The sequence below is a fragment of the Pipistrellus hanaki genome (genome assembly GCF_964339955.1).
Source record: "Pipistrellus hanaki genome assembly, chromosome: 1".
NCBI classification, from domain to species: domain Eukaryota; kingdom Metazoa; phylum Chordata; class Mammalia; order Chiroptera; family Vespertilionidae; genus Pipistrellus; species Pipistrellus hanaki.
The window spans coordinates 124,024,491-124,046,118 of record NC_140503.1 but is presented as its reverse complement, the minus strand read 5'-3'; the positions used below and the strand labels follow the sequence as shown (position 1 = coordinate 124,046,118).

The 21,628-nt window shown below is 43.7% G+C and overlaps 1 protein-coding gene across 2 annotated transcripts in view; it reads right to left on the bottom strand.

Annotated features, from left to right (window-relative positions):
* Positions 1–3,668: 3,668 nt before the first annotated feature.
* Positions 3,669–21,628, bottom strand: part of MSRB2 (methionine sulfoxide reductase B2) — a 31,551-nt gene continuing 13,591 nt past the window's right edge. Inside the window, exons 4-5 of one of the 2 annotated variants that reach the window (XM_084869064.1) lie at positions 16,032–16,179; positions 3,669–3,857 (exon numbers count right to left, since the gene is read on the bottom strand). In XM_084869064.1, the coding sequence (XP_084725190.1) occupies positions 3,684–3,857; positions 16,032–16,179 (322 nt within the window). In that variant the 3' untranslated portion in view covers positions 3,669–3,683. Of the gene's footprint in view, positions 3,858–14,200; positions 14,976–16,031; positions 16,180–21,628 lie in introns of those variants that run through there. The other variant, XM_084869065.1, reaches the window with a different exon arrangement.

Here is a 21,628-nt window from a genome sequence, read left to right as displayed (position 1 = left end):
AGTAGAACTGCTCCCTGGCTCAGAACTTTCACCTCAGACTATTACAAGAGTCAGAAATTATAGGGAGCGGTTATAGGGTTAAGCCTCGGACTGACCTGCTGGCAAAATCGCAAACAAGTCCCAGCTTAGAGGGCACAGCCCTCTAAGCATAAAGCTTGATCTTGTGACTGCTCCCTAGATCTTTCCTGGGTAGCTAGTGGGCTGTGGGAGGGGCAGCAAGCCCTGCTAAAACAAGTGAAACTTACAAGAACATTGTAAACTACCTTGTTTGCCCATGACTATAAATAAAGCATCAGCTTTGCAGTCTGATAGTGTGTTCTGTGGCCTCAGCCAGGCACAGAAGATCCACCTAGACCCAGCTTATTCTCTATCTGTCTCTTTCTTCATCCTTCACCGGCCCTCCTTCAGGCTCACCGAACCCTTGGCTGTGCTGGCATGGCCCTAGAAATAAATGGTTTTCTTAGCTTTAGGCCACTGTATTGGAGGTGGGTGATGCCTTATTACCACAACTTAGCCTTTTGCCACACCTAAAACATGAGGTGAGTTGTATGTAACTTTAGTCAAGGTTTCCTCGATTGTGAATTATCCAGCACACCTAGCACAGTCATGAAGCAGGTACAGATCTGCAGAGCCATTCTCTCTGGTTTATAGCACCACGGCTGAGTGTACTGGCTCCCACATCATTGTCCCAGAGCTCCCACATCAACTGTCCCTCGTGTCAGTTTATACCACTCCGGACCCTGGGAATGTTACCTAATCCTCCTCCTCAACCACCAGTTTTCTTAACTTTAAAATGTAGATAACGGCCATACCTATTTCCTCCCTTATTGGGCATTCCTGAAGATTAAGAGTTAACACCACCTAGTGTTTAGACAAGGCACACAGTAAATGCTTTCTTGTTCTTACATTAGTTCTTATTATTTTACACCTTGTTTATAAAGCTATTATTTATTCCATAAACATTGAGTAACTCTTAGTGTGTGCTTTATACTTTGCTGAGTTCTGGGGCTATGGAGAAAATTAAGACAGAATTCCTTCCTCGAGGAGCTGACAGTTTAATAAGGAAGTCAGGTATAGAGTATGTCCTAAGGAATCCAAAGCACCAATCAGAAAGTATATATGCACCCCTATGTTTATACTGGCATAATTTATACTGGCATAGCTAAGATCTGGAAACAGCCCAAGTGCCAATCAGTAGTTGAGTGGATAAAAAAGCTGTGGTACATTTACACCATGGAATATTATGCAGCAATAAAAAAAGAGGGTCTATTACCCTTTGAGACAGCATGTAAGGACCTGGAAAGCATTATGCTAAGTGAAGTAAACCAGTCAGAGAAAGATACGTATCACATGATCTCACTCATATGCGGAATCTGATTAACAAAATAAACTGATGAATGGAGTGGATCCAGAGATATGGAAGCATGGAACAGACTAACAAATCTCAGAGGGAAGGTGGGGATGGTGGGTGGGTGGGTGGGTGGGTGGGGAGAGAATAACCAGGGAATTTATATGCATATATGCATAGCTCATGAACACAGACACTAGTATAGTGAAAGCTTGGGAGGGGCAGGTGGGGGAGAGGAGTGGGTCAATGGCAAAAAAAAAAGGGGGGGGGGAAATATCTGTAATACTTTCAACAATAAAGATACATTTAATAATAATAAGTATATAATGGGATTGGAGCTATAATATAAAGCAAACTAGGTGGATGGGATCTCAGAAGAAGGACCCACTGGTCCCAGCTGTGGTTGAAAAGGTGAGGGTGGGTGTTAAGAACTTAGCTAAAATTCAGATACACCCTTTCCCAGCTGTCCTGGACTATAAGACGCCCAGCCACAGCCAATGCCAATGGGAGAATGCTGCTGATATTCATGGACAGTCTCACAGGTCTAAAACTAGACAGAAGCAGGAAACATGTATTTGTCTAGCGGTTCCTAAGGTAGAGCTACCCATATCATAGTATAAGAAGAAAGGTTCACTGTTGGGTAAATTGTTTACAATTAAAAATCATTTTCCACCGCCACCCCCATCCCCTAGCCCAGCAATATACTTGACTGGATTTATTCCTCACTATGCACTCACAATTTTATTCTATCCCCGAGGTAAGATTTAAAGACAAATTATTCTGTTCCCCATTAAGAGGGCAGAGAATCTTCACATTGCCACCACAGCAGTATTTGTTTAAAGTCTGTGGGTTGTTAAGAAAATACAAAATATGTACTTCTAGTGCAATGGTGACTTTTGAAATTTAAAACATCTTAGGAGGGGCCAAAAGGGGGAAGGGACCGTGGAGGGGGAGCTCAATGAATAGTCACAACAGCCTCCCAAAGAGGAAGCCTGCACCTGCATGGATAGTTCTAAAGCAGTTATTTGGCTCCCTCTGGTGGAATTTTGAAAAATTACTCCTCCCTCCAGGTATAATTTGTCGCAGGTACCAAACTCACTTTTATTTAGAAAATGGGAAGATGCAACCATACTCCGTGCTGTGTGCAAGACAGGGGGGAGAGCTAAGGATTTTAGGTCAATATAGGCAGAACCAGAACTTACTCAAGGAAACAAACCTGATTAAAGTCTACTCTCTATGCAAAAGGGATATGACTCTTTAGCATTATTGATATTAGTTTTCTATCTACCTGGTCCCACTCTGCCACCTGCAGTGCCTTAGTGTACAGCAAAAGCCCATTTAATACATTTCAGTGTTTTGACACACACCACCCCACCTCCCCAAAATTCAAGTATTGAAAGGCTGAAGGATGCCCTCTTTTGGCTTGGGTAAGTCTACTAAGTGAGATTTTTTTTTTTTTTTTTTTTTTTTTTTTTTTTTTTTTTAATCAGAATATGTGGCTACTCTAGAGCAATGCTTATGAGCCTTTTAGAGTTCCAGGACACATACACCCACACCCAAACCCACACAATATAAGTTCTCATTGATTGATAAACTATACCTTATATAATAAAAGGCTAATATGCAAATTGTCCCCATGGGCGGGAGTTTGGCTAACCAGGAGTTAGACATGCACTGACCACAAAGGATGTCCCGGTGGGCTGGAGCCGGACGGTGAGAAATTTCCTCATGGCCTGTAATTTAAAACTTACGAATTGTGTCTGGGATTTTTCTGTTTAATATTTTTGGACCATGGTGGAGTGTGGCAGTGTGGGTAAGTCAAATCATGGAAAGTGAAACCTCAGATAAGAGTGACTATTAAAATATTATAATTTGGACATATAATCAGTATAAAAACTGAGATTTTTAAAAATAAGTTTTGTCTTAAGTTTCAAAATATGCTTGTCTATTTTATATTTACAGCATACCTCAGTTTGAACTAGCCATATTTCAGGTGGTCAGTAGCCATAGGTGACTAGTGGCTACCTTATTTTTTAATTTTATTTTTGGTGTCTTATTTCTTTTTTAAAAATTTCTTTATTGATTAAGGTAGCACACATTTGTCCCCATCCCCCCATTCCCATCCCAAGCCCCTCCCCATGTGTAACCCCACCCCCCTGTTGTCTGTGACCACTGGTTAGGCTCATATGCATGCATACAAGTCCTTTGGTTGGTCTCTCCTCCTTTCCCCCACCCTCCCCTACTTCCCCTACATTCTGATTGATGCTTCCCTGTCTCCTGGTCTGTTTTTGTTCATCAGTTTATGCTGTTCATCATTTCCCCTAGATGAATGAGATCATGTGATACAAGAAATACACTTATAAGAACCAAAAATGAGATAAGCAATAATGTTATGCTGAGAGGCAAATGAATCAGTCTGTAGTGAGTTTCTTTCTGGGCCACCAATGTAATGTATTTTTAATGACCAACCATCACTTGTAAAGTTGATCTCAAATCCAACGAGAAAGACCTATGGAGAAAGAAGACGATGAGAGAGACTCTTAAATAAACAATTTACATACATACACATAAATAAATCTGCGCAAGCATACAGACACACACACACACACACACACACAGTAGAATCAATAAATAAAACAGACTATATTCTATCTTCTTCGGGAGGGGTCTTGAAAAGAAGACACATTGTTCAATTTACCCAGGAGGAACTCCGGGACTTGGTTTTCGTACCCACAGGAGGAGGGCCGGCAGGGCGCGCTGTCTGGTGTCTTCCATGTTTTTAGAACACGTTCCGATACACCCTGGCACACGGACAGAGCACAGGAAAGATTCCAGAAAGCTCAGCAGTCACATTTCTGTGTCTGGAGAAACTGCTGGATCCCTAAGTGATATACTCTCAAACGGAAACGGTATTTGTTGCCTTTTGGAAATGCCCTTGCTGTCCGTGTTAGTGACAAACCCCAGGAACTATTCTGAAACAGAACAGAGGAAGGACAGGGGTGGAAGAAGGGCGTGTGCTGCCAGCTGGTGGCCATGCCCCGCGGGGACCCTGCCCACCTGTCTGCGCCACAGCCTGAGCAGGCACCCAGGGCAGGAGTGCCCCAGCCTGCTCCCGGTGAGAGAACAACATAGACCGATAAATAAGAACAGCACCAATCAGACTGTCGGACCTTAGAGGAGAGGTAGGGAATGATGGGGATAAGGGAGAGAGATCAACCAAAGGACTTGTGTGCATGCATATGAGCCTAACCAGTGGTCATGGACAACGGGGGGGGGGGGGGGGGGGGATGTGTGGGGAGGAGTTTGGGATGGAAATGGGGAGGGGGGATGATGACAAATATGTGATACCTTAATCAATAAAATAATTAAAAATAAAAAAAATCATAGGAACAGCAACAGGATGTTTGGGGTCACAACAGTTACATGCTGCCAGCAACTTGCATATCTTAGCTGTGCCGCACCCCCTCCTAGATCTCCCTTCCCCGCTGCCCCCCACCAGTCTTCTGGGACAGACGCTCAGAGCTTCTGATGTGTTAGTGGCCGCAGTCAGGACCAGGCTCTCCTGTTTCCCATGGTGAGCAGGACACACAGAGCTCTGCACCCCAACGCTCTGCATCCAGGTTTGACGACAATGTGCTTGACACTGTCGTGTCTGGAGCAAATCCCGCATCAAGCAGGGCGACTGCAGCAGCTCGCACTGCAAGGCCACAGCTTAGGAGAACGGCAGTGGAACCCCACGGAGTGAGAGCGTGCTGCAGGGTGGGATTTGTGGTTGCACATCTGTGGTGTTCCAGCTGTCCCTTGGCATCACAAGGCTTAAAGAGCCAGACGGAGCACACTGAAGGCCGCGCTCTTTCTATTCCCACGGGTTGGACTGGCAGTAACTGGGCCAGTCACTGATTCTTGTGAACTTCACTTTCTTCATCCGGGCAAATCGGACTTGACCACAAAGGTCCTCTGGGGTACACACATCCACTTTATTTCAATTAGACTTGAAGAGTAGGCATATGATGAATGCTAGATATTATACATGCCAGGCTGTGCTAACATCATCCATTGTATTGCATCTTCCTTCTAACAACTAAATTTATACACGAGGAAATAGAGGCACAAAGAACTTAAAGACTGTCCCCAAGGCCACACAGCTAGCATGTGGCAGAGCCAGGATTCAAACAGTAGTTGGCTGCAGGCTGAACCCCTGCTGAGCCATGAGGTCCTGGGGGATCCATGCTAGTCTCCTCATCTCTGAGGGACCTGCCTGGGGCGGCAAGGCTAGTAAGTGGTGGGTCCCGGACTGAAAGCAGGTTTGTCTGAATCTAAAGTCCACCATGGTTTCCACTCTGCCGTAGCAGCCCCCACGTGCTGATTTGGAAAACTAACTGTAAAGCTGTATATCCTGCTGGAGGAAGTACAAACTGGCAAAAGCACTTGGGGAGTCAACTTGGCATCTTGAAATATTTATACCCTTCAGCCCAGCAATCCCAGTTCTAAATGCACATCTTATGACGACACGCACCAGGAAGCTCATGCAAGGGACTCCCTTGCAGCAATGGTTGTAATAGTAAAGTATCAGATACCACCTGAATTCTAACAACAGAGGAGTCAATGGAACGTGACACATTCATACAACAGACTGCATGCAACTGTTTAAACAAATCCGTCACTGATCCATATGTCAACATGGACAGATCTAAAAGCTGTAAAGGGGAAGTGATAGGCTGTAGATCATTATGCACAGTCATCGCCTTGTATGTAAATGATGTAGACACACAGGAGACACATACACATACACATACATATACACATACACATAAACTGACAGTAGTCCCTCCATATCCTCGGGAGACATATTCCAAAACCTCCAGTGGATGCCTGAAACCACACACAGTGCCAAACCCTATGCACACTGCTTCCCCCCCTCCCCCCCCCCCCCCCCGTACATACACACCTATGATAAAGCTTAATCCATACATTAGGCACAGGAAGAGATGAACAACAATAATAAAAACAGAACCATTATAACAATGCACATCGCTTTTTCTGTAAGCTGTGTGAATGTGGTCTCTCTCTTTGAGGACAAAGGTGTGTCTATGAAGTCACTAGCAGGTGGCGGGGGAGAGTCTACAGTGTGAAGATGCTGGGCAAAGGGAGGACTCATGTCCTGGGCAGGATGGAGTGGGACCAGCAGGAGATTTCATCACACTACTCATCACTCTTTAAAACTTGAGAATTGTTTATTTTCTGGAATTTTCTACCTAATATTTTCAGGACCGCAGGTAACTGAAACCGTGGGAAGTGAAACCGTGGGTCAGGGAGGGTGCTGTGCGTGCCTGTCTGTGGCCTGGGAGCATCGTGCTGTTGATTACTCTTGGGAAAGGAGGAAGGGGACTGGGACTGCAGAGAGAAGCGAAGGGGATGCCAACCTGATGGGGAACATGTCCTTCATACAGACACATGCCGATGTGCGCACAAACCCACACTATCACCACCAGCTCATGTTTGCCAGTGCTACTGGGCTACTCTATGCTTTCTGTATTAAAATGTTTCACCCCATCAAGGATGCTTTCATTTTTATAAAATAAAAAGTGTATATTTTCATGGTGGCGGGGGTGCGGGGATGTGACCTCAAAACATTCATAGTGGTTATTTCTGGATGCTAGGGTTATGGTGATTTAAATTTTCTCCTTTTTGCATATCTGTATTTTCTAAATTTTCCAAATTGAATATTCACTGCTTTCATAACAAGGGGAAAAGCGATTTACATGTAAATTTCTGGTGAATCTAGAATCCATGTGAGAAAGGAATCAGAGTCCAGAGAGAAATATGTTCGCCCCTTCCTCTGGTGGCCAGTATGTCCACCCAGCCCCTGCGTGTTAGCTGTTGGGGGGAAAAATGAAATTAAGCCAGACTCCTCTTCCTCTTCAAAAAGAAGTGTTTAGGGTCAGTATTGATCTTTACACAAGGCCTGGGACAAGGACCAGATAGTGACAGACCACCTTCTGTAGACAAGAGAGAAACGACTTCTGTCTTCATTTCCAGCTCAGAGCACACGTCTGAAAGACCTGTGCTACACGATGTGAAAGTTGGTTCAAAAATATGAATCCCATAAAATGATTTTGATTTCTCCATTAAGATGTTTTTACTTAATGGAAGACTTTGTATGGATGGATACTGCTGCTAGGGTCGTCCATTCTAGGCAGGGGGAGGACACTAGGAATATCAGACAGTCTGACCATCGAAAGTGCTTTGTGCAGCTCCCAGAAGGCCCGGCCCGCATCCCACATCCATTCAGTGAGGCCGGGAGTATCTACTGAGCACCTTCTGGGACCCAGGCCCCACACACACCCTGGAAAACAGCTCAGCACCTCCACTGACGGCGCCAGCCCTGCCTTTGGACATGCCTCCAGGGCCCACCGCTCTGCAGGAGAATAAGGTCAGACTCTGGCTTTTAAGCTACACATGAGACTTGCATTTGAACCTACATTTGATTCCTCCTTGGTGGGGAGTGGTGGTGGGGGGGATGAGGACATGGGAGGGGACCATGGGTAAATTTACAGGGGTATTTGCAGCCCGTTATCCGGAGAAGGTTAAAGAATTACATAATTTACGAATTGCAAGCGTGCTCAGTGACTTGAGTCCAGGAGGGTCTGACCTGGTTTAGGGCTCCCAGGTTTCCTAGGGAAGAGACAGCAAGCTGAGCCCGAGCCCTAAGGGCGACCTAGGTCGTGGGCTGGAAAGAGGGAGGGACGGGGTCCCATACAGAGGTCCTGTATGTTTATAAGGGGGAAGGGGCGCATGGCACATTCATGGATCCAAATGACTAATGTGCCTGGAGCATAAAGAAGGGACGTCCACATGTTTGATTTCTTTATTTTTCTATTTATTTATGTATTTATTTATTTATTTATTTAAAGAAAAATCACATCCTGATCTTGAAAGCCGCAGGTCCCTGTGAGCATTTGACAGCAATAAAAGGCTTTCTGGAGGTTCTGAGTAAAGCAGTCTCGCTCCGTTTCCGGAAAGTGGACAGCCAGGAGGGGGAGGACCACGCCCCTCCTCCCGCTGCCCAGGGACCGAGCCCAGAGCCACTCTGCTGGGCGCCTGGAGCCAGTGTCGCTGTGACTGGTGCGCTGGGGTCTCCCCATCAGTAGGGACAGCAGCTGTGCTCCGTCAGGGCCGCCTGTGCGCTTTTATGAGCTGACGGGTTTTGATGTCCCAAACTCCCTGTGGCTGCTTCCTGTGTTGGGGTTTTATCTTTCCAGGGGCCCAGCCAGCCTCTGTGGGCGCTGTCACAGAGATGGGGCCCAGCCGGGCTGATCTGTCAGTGATGAAAACAGGCTCTTTGCCTCCGAGGGCGGCTCCGCCACGTTTTCTGGGGCGGGACTTTCACTGCCAGCGTTGGGCTGTTTGCTCCAGGACACGTAAGAGGGTGAGGGCAGAGGCCACCCGCTCCAGGAGCCATGAGGCGCACTGACCGACGAGGGCAGATGCTCAGCCGGGAGCAGTGCGTGGTGCAGTGGGAGCAGCCACTCAAGGCGGTGGGTCCACAGGCCAACCCCACAGGCCCCCACCAGTGCAGAATCCTGTGTACTGAGCCTCTAGTTTACATATAATCACCATAGAGTACACAAACATTAACAATAAAAGTACTAGTGCCCAGTTGGTGCGGCTCAATGGTTGAGCTTCCATCTATTAACCAGGAGGTCTCGGTTCGATTCCCAGTCAAAGGCACATGCCCAGGTTGTGGGCTCGATCCCCAGTGAGGGGCATTCAGGAGGCAGTCGATCCGATCTGTGTTTTTCTCTCATCCATGTTTCTATATATCTCTCTCCCTTTCCCTTCCTCTTTTGGAAAATAATCAATAAAAAAATATTTTTAAAAAATAATGGTATGAGGAAAAAAATGCTTAAGGGCACATAAAAGTTTTACTGTCATTTCCATCAGTGGTAATTCAGTGTTATAAGGTATCAACCTATTTGTGTTAGTTTTTTAAAATAAATCCAAGCCCTTTCCCTGGGGTCCTGGCCACTTTCAATCCACAGCAAAACAATAACTAAAACATTAGCTCAGACATTGGAAGTGCCGCTGGACGTACAGTTTTGGTTTAGGTTTCGCCAGCCCCTGAAGACATTTTGCAGGGGGATGTTTGTTCTTCCCAGTGTCCCCTGCTTTTGGATTGCCTGAGTGATGTCATTGTCCTGCTGCTGCCATTGCTCTGATCCTGGAGTGACATTTAGTCTGGGACCCAGGGATGGCCAATGTCTTAGGCACGGTCCCCTAGGGGCTTTAAGAGGGGACTCCCCTTTCCATTCCTGACTCACCCAGGGCCCAGGTGTATAAGCTTGGCTCCAGCTGGCGACACTTCTTCTCTGTTGTACCTCATCTTGGTGACTCTTCCAGATGCCAGTACCCCGTCCAGGCCACCCTGCTGCCCTTTGCCATTTTCATCCCCCCTGCCTACACCCTTTCGGGTATCCCTAGGAATAAGGGTGAGGCGAAGGAGGCATCTAGGATGTAAAACTGTCAGCTTAGCTGGGGGTCTACGGTTCAGGGAGGTGCCTCTCCCACCTCAGCCCAGGCCCGACCCTGCTGGGGCCTCAGCCCAATCCTGCGGGTTCCGCTCTAGGACAGAGGATGGGGAAGAGGTGGTGCAGGCAGCCACCACTTATTCGGAGCACAGCCACATTTCCGGCAGCTCGGAGGCTCCTCAAGTCCGTTCCTCTGGCTGACATCAGGACCATGCCTGAATGGTGTGCAAATTTATCACCTTGCTTTTGCAAGAAACCATGTAACGTAATCTCCAGTCATAAAGACCGTCTTGGGGAGAAACTGGCCTAAGGATTCTGGAGCCCTGGGAACAGCCGTGCCATCACCAGCTAGCTGAGTCTCTCTGAGGTTCCGTTTGTGTATCTGGAAAATCCACAGGGGTTGGACCCGGTGACTTCTCCTTCTCGCCTGTCAGTGGCATTTTGTGGTGCTAGGCGTCTGTCGCTCTGGGAGTAATCCCGATAGGATATGATCTTTAGGCAAAGCGCCCTGTGGGCTGCGGTTGGGTGCGGGAAGAGCACAGGTGCACAGGTGTTCTGCCAGCACCCGCCCTGCCAGGTGTTCTCTTATGAAGACATTGGTCCTGAGCAATGGAGAGATGAGGGGGTGCTGGGGACTCCCAGAAGCATGTCCTTGGGACAAGGCATCCAGTTTAGCTCTCACGTCAATGATGCAGCAATAGATTCGGCAGCACGAGAGCTGCCTCCCTATACCAGCGAGGGCCCCGTGGCTCCAGGCACCGCAGGGCTGGGGGAGACGGTTCTCTGAGCAAAGCTGTGTCTGAGACTTGAAATCAGCCACCCAGCCATGTTTATGTTGTCAAGTGTAGAAAATAGATTATTTTAATTGCTAATTGTTCTCGACACCCCTGCCAAGATAATTTTTTAAAATGTGTGGCCTAAATGTTCTCCTCCACAGGCGTGGTGGAGGAATTACAGTTTATTCAGAGGCTGACATGCTGCTGATTGAAGCATAAAGAAGAGTAATCAAGGTTGGGTGTTTTTTTTAATATGGCTTTTAACACTTACAAAGAAAATGATTTCAGGAGGTATACGCTGCAAAGAAACGAGCTGAAAATAGTTACCAATCAGCCAAATACTCCGACTAAGAATGTTCCCTCCGCCCTTCCCCCATAATCAGCATCTACATGTAAGAGGAAACATTCTTTTGTTCCTAACTCTCAGGGAAGGAGACAAAAGGTCAGACCGAGGCCATCTCAGGCTCTGAGATGGCAGGACCTCTTCTTGGACAGACACTCCCTCCCTGTCTTGACAGAGGCAGCCTGGGGAGACCCCCATTCCCAGGAGATGAGCAGAAGCCTCTCAGCAGGCCTGCTTCCCAGAACTAGACTTTCATTATGGAAGAAAGGTCAGAGTATGAGGAGAGGCCATTGGACAGATGTAGAAAGTGTTGTATCACAAATCAGCGAGCTGGACAAGACGCCTTAATGAGCCAATTAGGTAGGAGTCATCTTTACTGCACGCAGGTTCAGAGCAGATTACCTCTGTCAAATTCTGAACACCCAAAGGAGGAATCATTCTCTTTATATATATATATTTTAGGTCTTTGTGTAAGTTATTTTTACAGACAATTTATAACCTTGACTACAAACACCTGTTACCTTGAGTATCCTATCACCACAGGCACCTGGCATCAATATCAGTGTATCAGTTTATCTTTTCTATTCAAGCATAACACAACAAAAAACAAACAAACAAAAAACAAACAAAAAAACAACCAAAGTTATTTTACAGTCTAAAAATAATAGAATTGACCTATAAAATAAGAGACTAAGAATAACAGATTAGTTCAAACAGCAGTTTTCCAAAGGAGAGATTACTATGCTTCAAAAGCAAGACTGTGGACTACCCATTTTTTTTTTTTATCTTTATTGTTCAGATTATTACAATTGTTCCTCTTTTGTCCGCCCATAGCTCCCCTCCACCAGGTTTTCCATCCCACTCCAGGCCTTCATCCATGTCCCCCACACCCCACCCCCACTGACCTCGTCCATAGGTGTAAGCTCTTTGTCCAATCTCTTCCCACATCCCCCACAAGCCCTCCCCACCCCACCCCGCCCCCGAGAATTGTCAGTCTGCTCCTTTTCCATGCCCCTGATTCTATTGCATTCACCAGTTTGTTCTATTCATCAGGTTTTTTATTCACTTGATTTTTATATTCACTTGTTGATAGATATGTATTTGTTGTCACTTTGCTGTTCATAATTTTTTTTATTTTTACCTTTTTCTCCTTCTTCCTCTTCTTAATGAATACCCTTCAGCATTTCATATAATACTGGTTTGGTGTGATGAACTCCTTTAGTTTTTTCTTATCTGTGAAGCTCTGTATCTGACCTTCAATTCTAAATGATAGCTTTGCTGGGTAGAGTAATCTTGGTTATAGGTTCTTGCTATTCATCACTTTGAATATTTATTGCCACTCCCTTCTGGCCTGCATAGTTTCTGTTGAGAAATCAGCTGACAGTCATATGGGTACTCCTTTGTAAGTAACTAACTGTGTTTCTCTTGCTGTATTTAAGATTCTCTGTCTTTTGCCCTTGGCATTTTAATTATGATGTGTCTTGGTATTGCTTTTCATCATTTTTGTGAGCAAAGATTAACATTCAAAGTGCTTTAGGGCAAGGGCCTCACAGAATACACAGGCTCTCAGTTGACTTTCAGGTCAGGGGTAAAAACAGGTAGATTGAACTTTTTCAGGTGTACAAACAACTTCTGGACAACAGTTCAGTCTCTGATTGAATTTAAACAACTGGTTACCACTCTACTCAGCACAGAGAAAAGTATATCCTCTCTAGTGAAAGGTATTATCAGCTGGGAGTGCAATATTTTAAAAATACAATACATAGTATTTGAAATTCAATTAAAAAAAACCAAAAACCCCATAGATATTCTCAAAGGCAAGGAATAAATTATAAAATATGAAGGAAAAATACACCTAGGAAAAATTTCAACAGACAATTGGAATTTATAAAAGAGAATCAAATGGTTATTTTTAGAACTAAAAAAGTGCAACACTTAAAATTAAGAATGCATAAGATTTGTTTAAAAACAGATTAGGAAAGCAAAAAGATGAGACTGGTCAATTAGAGAGCAGGTTAACAGAAAATTTTCAAACTGAAGTATAGAAATGTGAAGGAATGAGAAAAATACAGAAAAGAGCCTTAAAGATATGTGGAAGTAGTCTAAAATTTGTGTAATTCAAGTTCCAGAAGGAAAGGAAAATGAGTAGGAAAAAAAGCAAGTATGAAGAGATAATAACATAATTTTCAAAAACTAATGAAAATATTAACCTAAGATTCAAAGCTCAATGAATCCAAAGCATGATAAACACAAAGATAATTACACCAGAGCACATCGTAAACTGCTAAAAATCAAAGAAGAATAGGTATTCACAAAAACGGCTGGGAAAGAGGGGAACACATTACCTTCAAAGGAGCAACAATAATACTGACAGCTGATTTCTCAGAAGGAACAATGGAAGCCATAAAACAATGGAATAAAACTTTAAAATACCAAAATAAATTTTCTCCAAAATTAGAATTCTATATTCAAGGAAAATAATTCCTCAAAAATGAAAGGAGACCAAATTTATAAAAATTTATACACTAAATATGTACAAATTTTATAATTATTTTCTTAATAAAGCTTAAAAAATAAAAGGAGAATAAATACATTTTTCTCACCAATAAAAACAGAAGATTCACCACAAGGAATCATGAACTAAAAAAAAATGTAAAAGAAGTTCTTCAGGCAGAGGGAAATAATTATACAGGGAAACATGAAATATCAAGAAAAAATGAAGAACAACAGAGAGTTGCAATATGCAGATAAATATAAATGATATTGACATGTACATATTAATAATAATTAGTGGGGTTTAAAATGTGTGTCAAGTTAAATACATGACAATAGTAACATAAAATATGGAAGGGTATTCGTGGAATTTAAAGTGTTCAAAGATTAGCATTCTTGGAAAAGTAAAAAAAGTAATAATTTTCATGACTATAACAAGCATACTGTGATTTCCAAGGTAACCACTAAAAGCAGAATAATGCATTACAAGTGAATAAAGAAAAAATGGAATAATTTTTTTCTTTTCTTCCCATAAAGTCCCAAAGAAAATGATTTAAACATGCAATAGCAAATTATTCAAGACTCTCGATTTATAAAACACTTTAGTTGCCACTCATGTTAGTAAAAACAAATGCTTATGACCATGTGATTTAATTATTTTTTGGTGTTTGACTTAGTCATTTTTTTTAAATAAAAGAGCAAATTCAGAGACTTAGACAAAAAGCGAACAAATGTTGGTTTTTATTTGAACATTTGAAAGTTTAGTATGCACTTTTACTCACTATTGCTGAAACCTAACAAGCTCCCATTAGAACTTTATTTGAGGGTCAGGAGATTGGAACTAGAATATTTAAGAGATTCCAAAATTTTTTTAAAGCATCAAGTGCCCCATCCATCACCATAGGTGCCTCCCAAGTCACAGCTCTTCCACAATCTACTCCTGCGTTCTTCTTTCAATGCTGGACTGTTGATTAATCCCTTATTTTCCTTCCACTTTTTCACTCAATGCCTCATGTATGTACATCCATGAAGGACTTAACCGCAATGGAAAGTTCCAGAAAGTTTTGTAGGAATTTTTGGGCTCACCGCCATTAGCCTCCCAAAGTCCCCAAAGGGTCATGCCCTCGCACCCCAGGCAGAGCCCACAGAAGTCAGTGGCTGGAAATGGCTGCCCTTCTGACATTCTGTGAAATTCCTCAGTCAGAGCAGGAGCCAGGGGAGAGTTCGTTCCAGATAGATACATTAGAGAGCTTGTGACTTGCTTGGTGCCAGCAGCAGATGCAGCCCAGTTTGGTATTTAAATAAAACACGTCCGTCACAGGAATTTAAAAAGTGAGGGTGTGAGTGAAGCAGTGGCAAGGGAAAGGGACTGTTGGAGGGAGTCAGGGTTGCCCCGGTTTGAACTGCAGGGCCACACTGTTGATGCAGAACCTCTGACCAGCAGGCCCGGGTCCATCAGGAAACACATGGCCGAGGTGAGCTTCGCACTGCAGAGGAGAGAAGCCTCTGTCATTTCTCCACCGAGAAAGAGATCTTTATGTAAAAGCAGTCAGATGAACCCGAGGGGCCACCCCGTGCTCAACATCTGTGTGGGAGAAAGTCCATGGAGTCTGATTAAGAGATGAAAATATGGCCGAAACAGGTTTGGCTCAGTGGTAGAGCGTCGGTCTGCGGACTGAAAGGTCCCGGGTTCGATTCCGGTCAAGGGCATGTACATTGGTTGCGGGCACATCCCCGGTAGGGGGTGTGCAAGAGGCAGCTGGTCGATGTTTCTCTCTCATCGACGTTTCTAACTCTCTCCCTCTCCCTTCCTCTCTATAAAAAATCAATAAAATAAAAAAGAGATGAAAATATGCAGAGCATAGAGGTGGTAAACGGCCCTCAGTTTTATCAGAGAATGTGAGCACATTATTGAACTTAGGCCTTGATTTACTCATCCATAAAACAGGAATGAGAATTGTACCTATTTAAGAGAGCTGTTGGTGATTAATTGATATGCCTATAAAGCATTAACACAATTCCTGGATAAGCACTCCTGGATAATGTGGTTGCGGCCAGTGTATTGTTATTGTTATTATTATTATTATTATTATTATTATATTTTATTAAAAATAAAACTATGGTCTACTTATCTGCTTGCCTCCGGTGTTGTACACACCAGAACATTTGAGCACACAAGCATATGTCACCTGCCGTATCAATCTGTCCGTGACACACTGCCTGGTGGGGAGATGCCGAGCACACTGGGCCTTTGCCGCCTGTCCTTGTTCTGAAGAACGTGTAGGGCCAACTCTTTCTTTCTGATCCTGACTGCTCCCAGCTCTGGAAGGCTAGATCCAGGACAGGCTTCTCAGGGGGTGGGTGGAGGCTCTTTCTCTTCTCTGCACGGCCCAGAATGAGGGAGGGAGGGATCAGGAGCTCCACAGTAGAAATACTGTCGCTTCAGCGACAACGAGACATGCCAAGGACACGGATGTGGGAGCTCTCTGTGGCACGTGGGACAGCATCAGGGAAAACCCGACAGACAGCACCAAGAAACTCACCTGCTTGCAGACAACCTCTGTGCGAGCTACTCCCAGGGAGGTGTCCACGCGTCTCAGGATTCCGGCGTTGCTTTCATCGGAGCCAGACGTGCCGTGGGCCTCAGAAAACGAAGGCCATCCTGTGCCGGAGCAGAACTTTTTCTCAGAACTAAGGAAGACATCCCCAACACGACCGTTATTCACACACAAAGAGCCTAGCCTCATGGGCCCCAACTCATTGTTCTATTTGAGCAGATCTGATTCCCTCCCTACTCTGCCAGATCCCACGGCCGGTGATATGACAATATTTCCACAGGGATTTTGCCCGCTGCACCCTCACTATGAAAAACGTTGTCTCATCACAGTTTCTTTGATATTAAAGGTTTCCTTCTCAACGTCCAACAGGGAGCTTTGGGGACTGTGTTGCATATTAAGAAACAGATTAAACCCATGTGTTGTAAATGCAGAAAAGGGGGAAATCAAAGTGAAGTAGCAGCGGTTGAAGGAGGGCATGTGGAACGTGGCCTGTCAGAGAAGCGTGAGGTCTGATGAAGCAGCCACTTTTAGCAACAGAAACTCTGGGTCATCTATACACAGAGGCCTGGCTACCCGTGAGCATCCACGATCTGACCCCGCCACTCCCTGGCTGTGTGGAACTGGGCAAGCTGCTTCACCTTTCAGCCTTAGTTTCCTCATCTGCAAAAGGGGGTTTAACCTACCGTATGGAGGTGCTCTGTGAATTTAAAAAGCTACTTTGTGGAGCATACGAAATGTGCTTATGAAAGAATGTTCGCTGTGATTATTATTATTTTTTTAAATATATTTTATTGATTATTTACAGAGAGGAAGGGAGAGAGATAGAGAGCTAGAAATGTCGATGAGAGAGAAACATCAATCAGCTGCCTCCTGCACACCCCCCACCGGGGATGTGCCACAACCAACGTACATGCCCTTGACCGGAATCGAACCCGGGACCCTTCAGTCCACAGACCGACGCTCTACCGCTGAGCCAAACTGGTTTCGGCTGATTATTATTATTAATTAATAAGCCTGGTCACTCCAAGTCAGTCACTGCAGTGAAGCTGACCCTCTGGGGGAGTCCCCCAGGGACCGTGGTGCTGAAGGCTGGGGGGGCAAGAAGAGCGGCCAGAGGAGGCAACAATCAATCTGCCCACCTGAGACCCGCCTGCTCTCTAGGTGCTTTAACAGAGAAGCTCCCTGACATAGCACCAGGAAAATAGACATTTACATTTTAAACGGCAGTGAGATGGCTCTAAGGAAAAAATGAGAAGAAATGAGTTATAAATACTGAAAAAAAAAAAAAAATGCTGAGCAAATTGAAAAGAAAAATCTGGCAAATCAAATCTCTAGACCAGTGGTTCTCAACCTTTCTAACGCCGTGACCCTTTAATACAGTTCCTCATGCTGTGGTGACCCCCAAGCATAAACTTATTTTTGTTGCTACTTCATAACTGTAATGTTGCTACTGTTAATGAATCTTAATGTAAATATCTGTGTTTTCGATGGTCTTAGGCAACCCACAGGTTGAGAACCGCTAGCAGGGTTGCCTAAAACCATTAGAAAACACAGATACTTACATTACGATTCATTAACAGTAGCAACATTACAGTTATGAAGTAGCAATGAAAATACGTTTATGGTTGGGGGTCACCACAACAGGAGGAACTGTATTAAAGGGTCACGGCGTTAGGAAGGTTGAGAACCACTGTGTTAGACTATGAATAGGGAAGGAAGCTCAGTTCAGAGAATGATTCTTGGCAGAAACAGCTAATATAACACAGTGATTCTCCAACGTTCTGGTCCCAGGAACCTTTAATACTAAAAAATTATTGAGGATTGCTGAGAGCTTTTGTTTACATGAGTTATATATATCAATATTTAACAAAGATAAAAACTGATAATTTTAAAAATATTCATGCATTATTTTTAAAAAAACAATAAATTCATTACATAATATAAATAAAATTTTTATGATGATGGTCATATTTGCCATAATGAAACATTTAGTGAAAAGAGTTGCATTGATTTACAATTCTGCAAATCTCTTTAATGTCTGGCTTAACTAAAGGCAACGGAACCTTTATAGGGGCTTCTGCATTCAACCTGCTGCAGTGATCTCTGAGCGAAGTGCAGGAAGAAGGTGTGGCCTTGCAAATATGTAGTTAGAGAAGAGAGGACCTCAGAGGTCCCATAAAAGGGTCCCAGGAATTCCTGGGGCCCTCAGACCAGGCTTTGAGAACCACAGGTATGACTTTGAGGAGTAAGGGCTTTGTCTTCTGAAAGACTTGGGTGCAAATCCAGACTCTGCCTGTTAAATCTATGTAACCTTGGAAAGTTATTTAGCTTTTCAAAGCCTTAGCATCCTAATCGATAGATTAGTGATGGCATCATTACCTCACAGGGGTACAGAGGAGACCAGCTGAGATATTTTCTGTATAGCCTAGTGTCAGACATATGGTATGTAAGTCAGTAGCTAGTATTTTTTAATATCATCATTATTATCCAAGGCATTTGAACAAGTGGGGATCCAATTAAAAGTGTCTGCATATTCAGGTTGAGTTCTTTGCAATCCTTTTGTAAAGGTTCAAAAATATCCACCCATGCCACTCTGGCCCAAAGAGAAACACCTCAAAGTATCTTATAAACATATCCTTTCAACTCTCAACATTATATATAAACTAGTGATTAGTAAAGGAATTTCTGTGGAGAATTATGAACACAATAAATTTTTTTAATGAATGAATCTCAAACTAATAAAAAGTCACTTAAAATATTTTATGGGAAACAATAAACCTTTATTGATGCAATTAACAGAATCTGGAGATTCTGCCAAGTAATAAGAGAGGGCCATCATACATAATTTAAGACTGAGAACCTAAAGATTAAGGCCAATTAGAATTCTAATATACATAATGAAATAATTAGCAGATTATAAGGCCCACCCTTCGAAAACTAAAACCACTCTGGATCACTGCTTCTCAGACACTCTTCCATTTATTATTCATTTCTGAAAGTTCTAAAGCCTCCAAACCAATAGCACAGGCATCTGGTGATCACTGACAACCCTAGTAGTATCTTAGAAAAATTTCTGTTAACTTGAAAGAATTTGAATTTTTAAAAAGGGGGTTTTAAACAATATTAGTTACTGGCAACAGGAAGGACATCAGCTGCTACATAAAAAGGAAACTAAGCCCTAAGCACTGGCTGGAGCGTTGGTCTGTGCACTGAAGGGTCGTAGGTTCAGTTCCCAGTCAAGGGCATATACCTGGGTTGTGGGTTTGCTTCTTACTCGGTCAGGGTGTGGTGCATGCAGGAGGCCTTAAACCAATCGATGTGTCTCTCTCACACTGATGCTTCTTTTCCTCCCTCCCCTCTCCCTTCTACTCTCTCTGAAAAGCTATGGAAAAAATATCCTCAAGTGAGGATTTAAAAAAAGAAGGGAACTAATATCAGGTTCTATTTTCTCCTGAGATTTATGACCATGAAATATGACCACAGTAAATTTTAGTACACACTTCCAAAACTGGTGTCTGGAGGGAAGGAGAAGGAAGGTGAATGGAGGGGGTAGGAAGGGGGCAACGTCACAAAGTGACAGTCTGGAGTCCCCAGGAGAGTGATAACATCCTGAGAGTGTTCTTGACCCTGGGAAACCCTGATTTAAAGGTCTCTGATTTGGAGAGTCAGCAGGTCTCCCAGAATCTGCACCAGATTGTTTCCAGGCAGCAATGAACCCATCCACCCAGAGGCAGTGGTCCCACATCCACTTGATTCTAACTATTTAGCTGTGGTTGGCCATCTTTTCACCTTCTTTTGACTCTGTACAAATATTTGAAGGAATGTGTGTTTGTCTCTACCTATTATTTTCTCTCCCTATTATTAAGGCTGGTAACTGGGGACAAAGAGAGGGGGAAATAAGAGGCAAAATAAGAATAATTCCCAAGACTAGCTTCTTAAATGGGAAGCATGTTCAAGAATATAGTCTTCATTTATAGGTACTCACTAATCAGAATACATTCTCAAGAATGCCTCATTATCAGATCCACTCATGCATACAGCCCTAAAAAGGATCTATCTCTATCACTGCTGATGCTGCTGTTAGTATTGAGTGCTTGGCACGTGTGAGGCATTGCTCTGATGCTCTTACATGTCTTAACTCATAACTCAGTTAATCTTCCCAATAACTTTATAAATTCAGTACTGCCACCATACTCAGGTGGGCAAGTTGAGACAGAGAGAGGTTAAGAAGCTTGCCCAAGCCTTAACTGGTTTGGCTCGGTGGATAGAGCATCAACCTGCAGACTCAAGGGTCCCAGGTTTGATTCCAGTCAAGGGCATGTACCCTTGTTGTGGGCACATCCCCAGAAGGGGGTGTGCAAGAGGCAGCTGATCGATGTTTCTCTCTTATCAATGTTTCTAACTCTCTATCTCTCTCCCTTTCTTTCTATAAAATAAAAAAAATCAATAAAACATATTTAAAAAATAAAAGAAGAAACTTGCCCAAGATCATAGGGTAATGGAGCCAGGATGTACATCTTGGCAGCCTTATCCACTCTGCTACACCATAAACACAGGCATTGTTAAAAAGAGTATATTCTGGAACCTAAATGATTCTTATGCATCTATTCTTATTTCTCTTAGTCTTCGCCGCAGCAGGAAAATGGAACAGAAACGAACTCAAAAGTCCTTAAAAAAATAAAATAAAAACTTTCCAATTAAAATTAAGTGATCGATAAGAAACAAATATGGTTCAGGAAACTGGCCACCTGGTAAACAGGCTTTTGGAGAATCGGCTGGCTTGTTAGTCCTGCTTCACTACATTAGTGACCTGGGGCTGGTCATTCAACTTCCTTAACTTGGACTACCACTGTGATAATACAGTAGCCTAGCCACATGTGGCCTTATCGATTAGTTAAAATTAAATGAAATAAAACATTCTGTTTTTCAGTGGCATCAGCCACATTTCAAGTGCTGAATAGCCACATGGGATTAGTGGCTACCATACTGGATGGAACAGATATAGAACATTTGTATCAGCAAGTTCTACTGGACAGAGCTTTCTGCTCTGGTCTCCTGGATCCTCCTCGCTCCAACATTCTGGGAGTCCATGCCTGAACTATGTGGTGAGTGGATGGTAGGCACTGTGTAGGAAGAAGGTCTCACCTTTACTACTGCACAAACTAGATCACCAATGAAGTAAAAAAGAAGAAGAAAAAAATGTAGGAGAATGTTCTTACAAGGATGGCTTCTATCTAATCTTTTGTCTTCACCCTGGCCAGTTTTGCTCAGTGGTTAGAGTGTCGTCCTATGGACTGAAGGATCTTGGGTTGGATTCCAATCAAGGGCACGTACCTCGGCTACAGGTTCTATCCCCAGCCCTCCACATACAGGGAGGTGTGTGTGGGAAGCAACCAGTCAATGTAGCTCTATCACACTGTTCTTCTCCTGTCTTCCCCCCTCCCTTCTACTCACTCTTAATAACCAGCAGGAAAAAAATAGCCTCACGTGAGGATTAACAACAAAAATAATAACAATCTTTTATCTTCACAGTCCAAAGACAGAAACAGAACATGTCTTTTTGCCATAGAGTGACAAAGCCG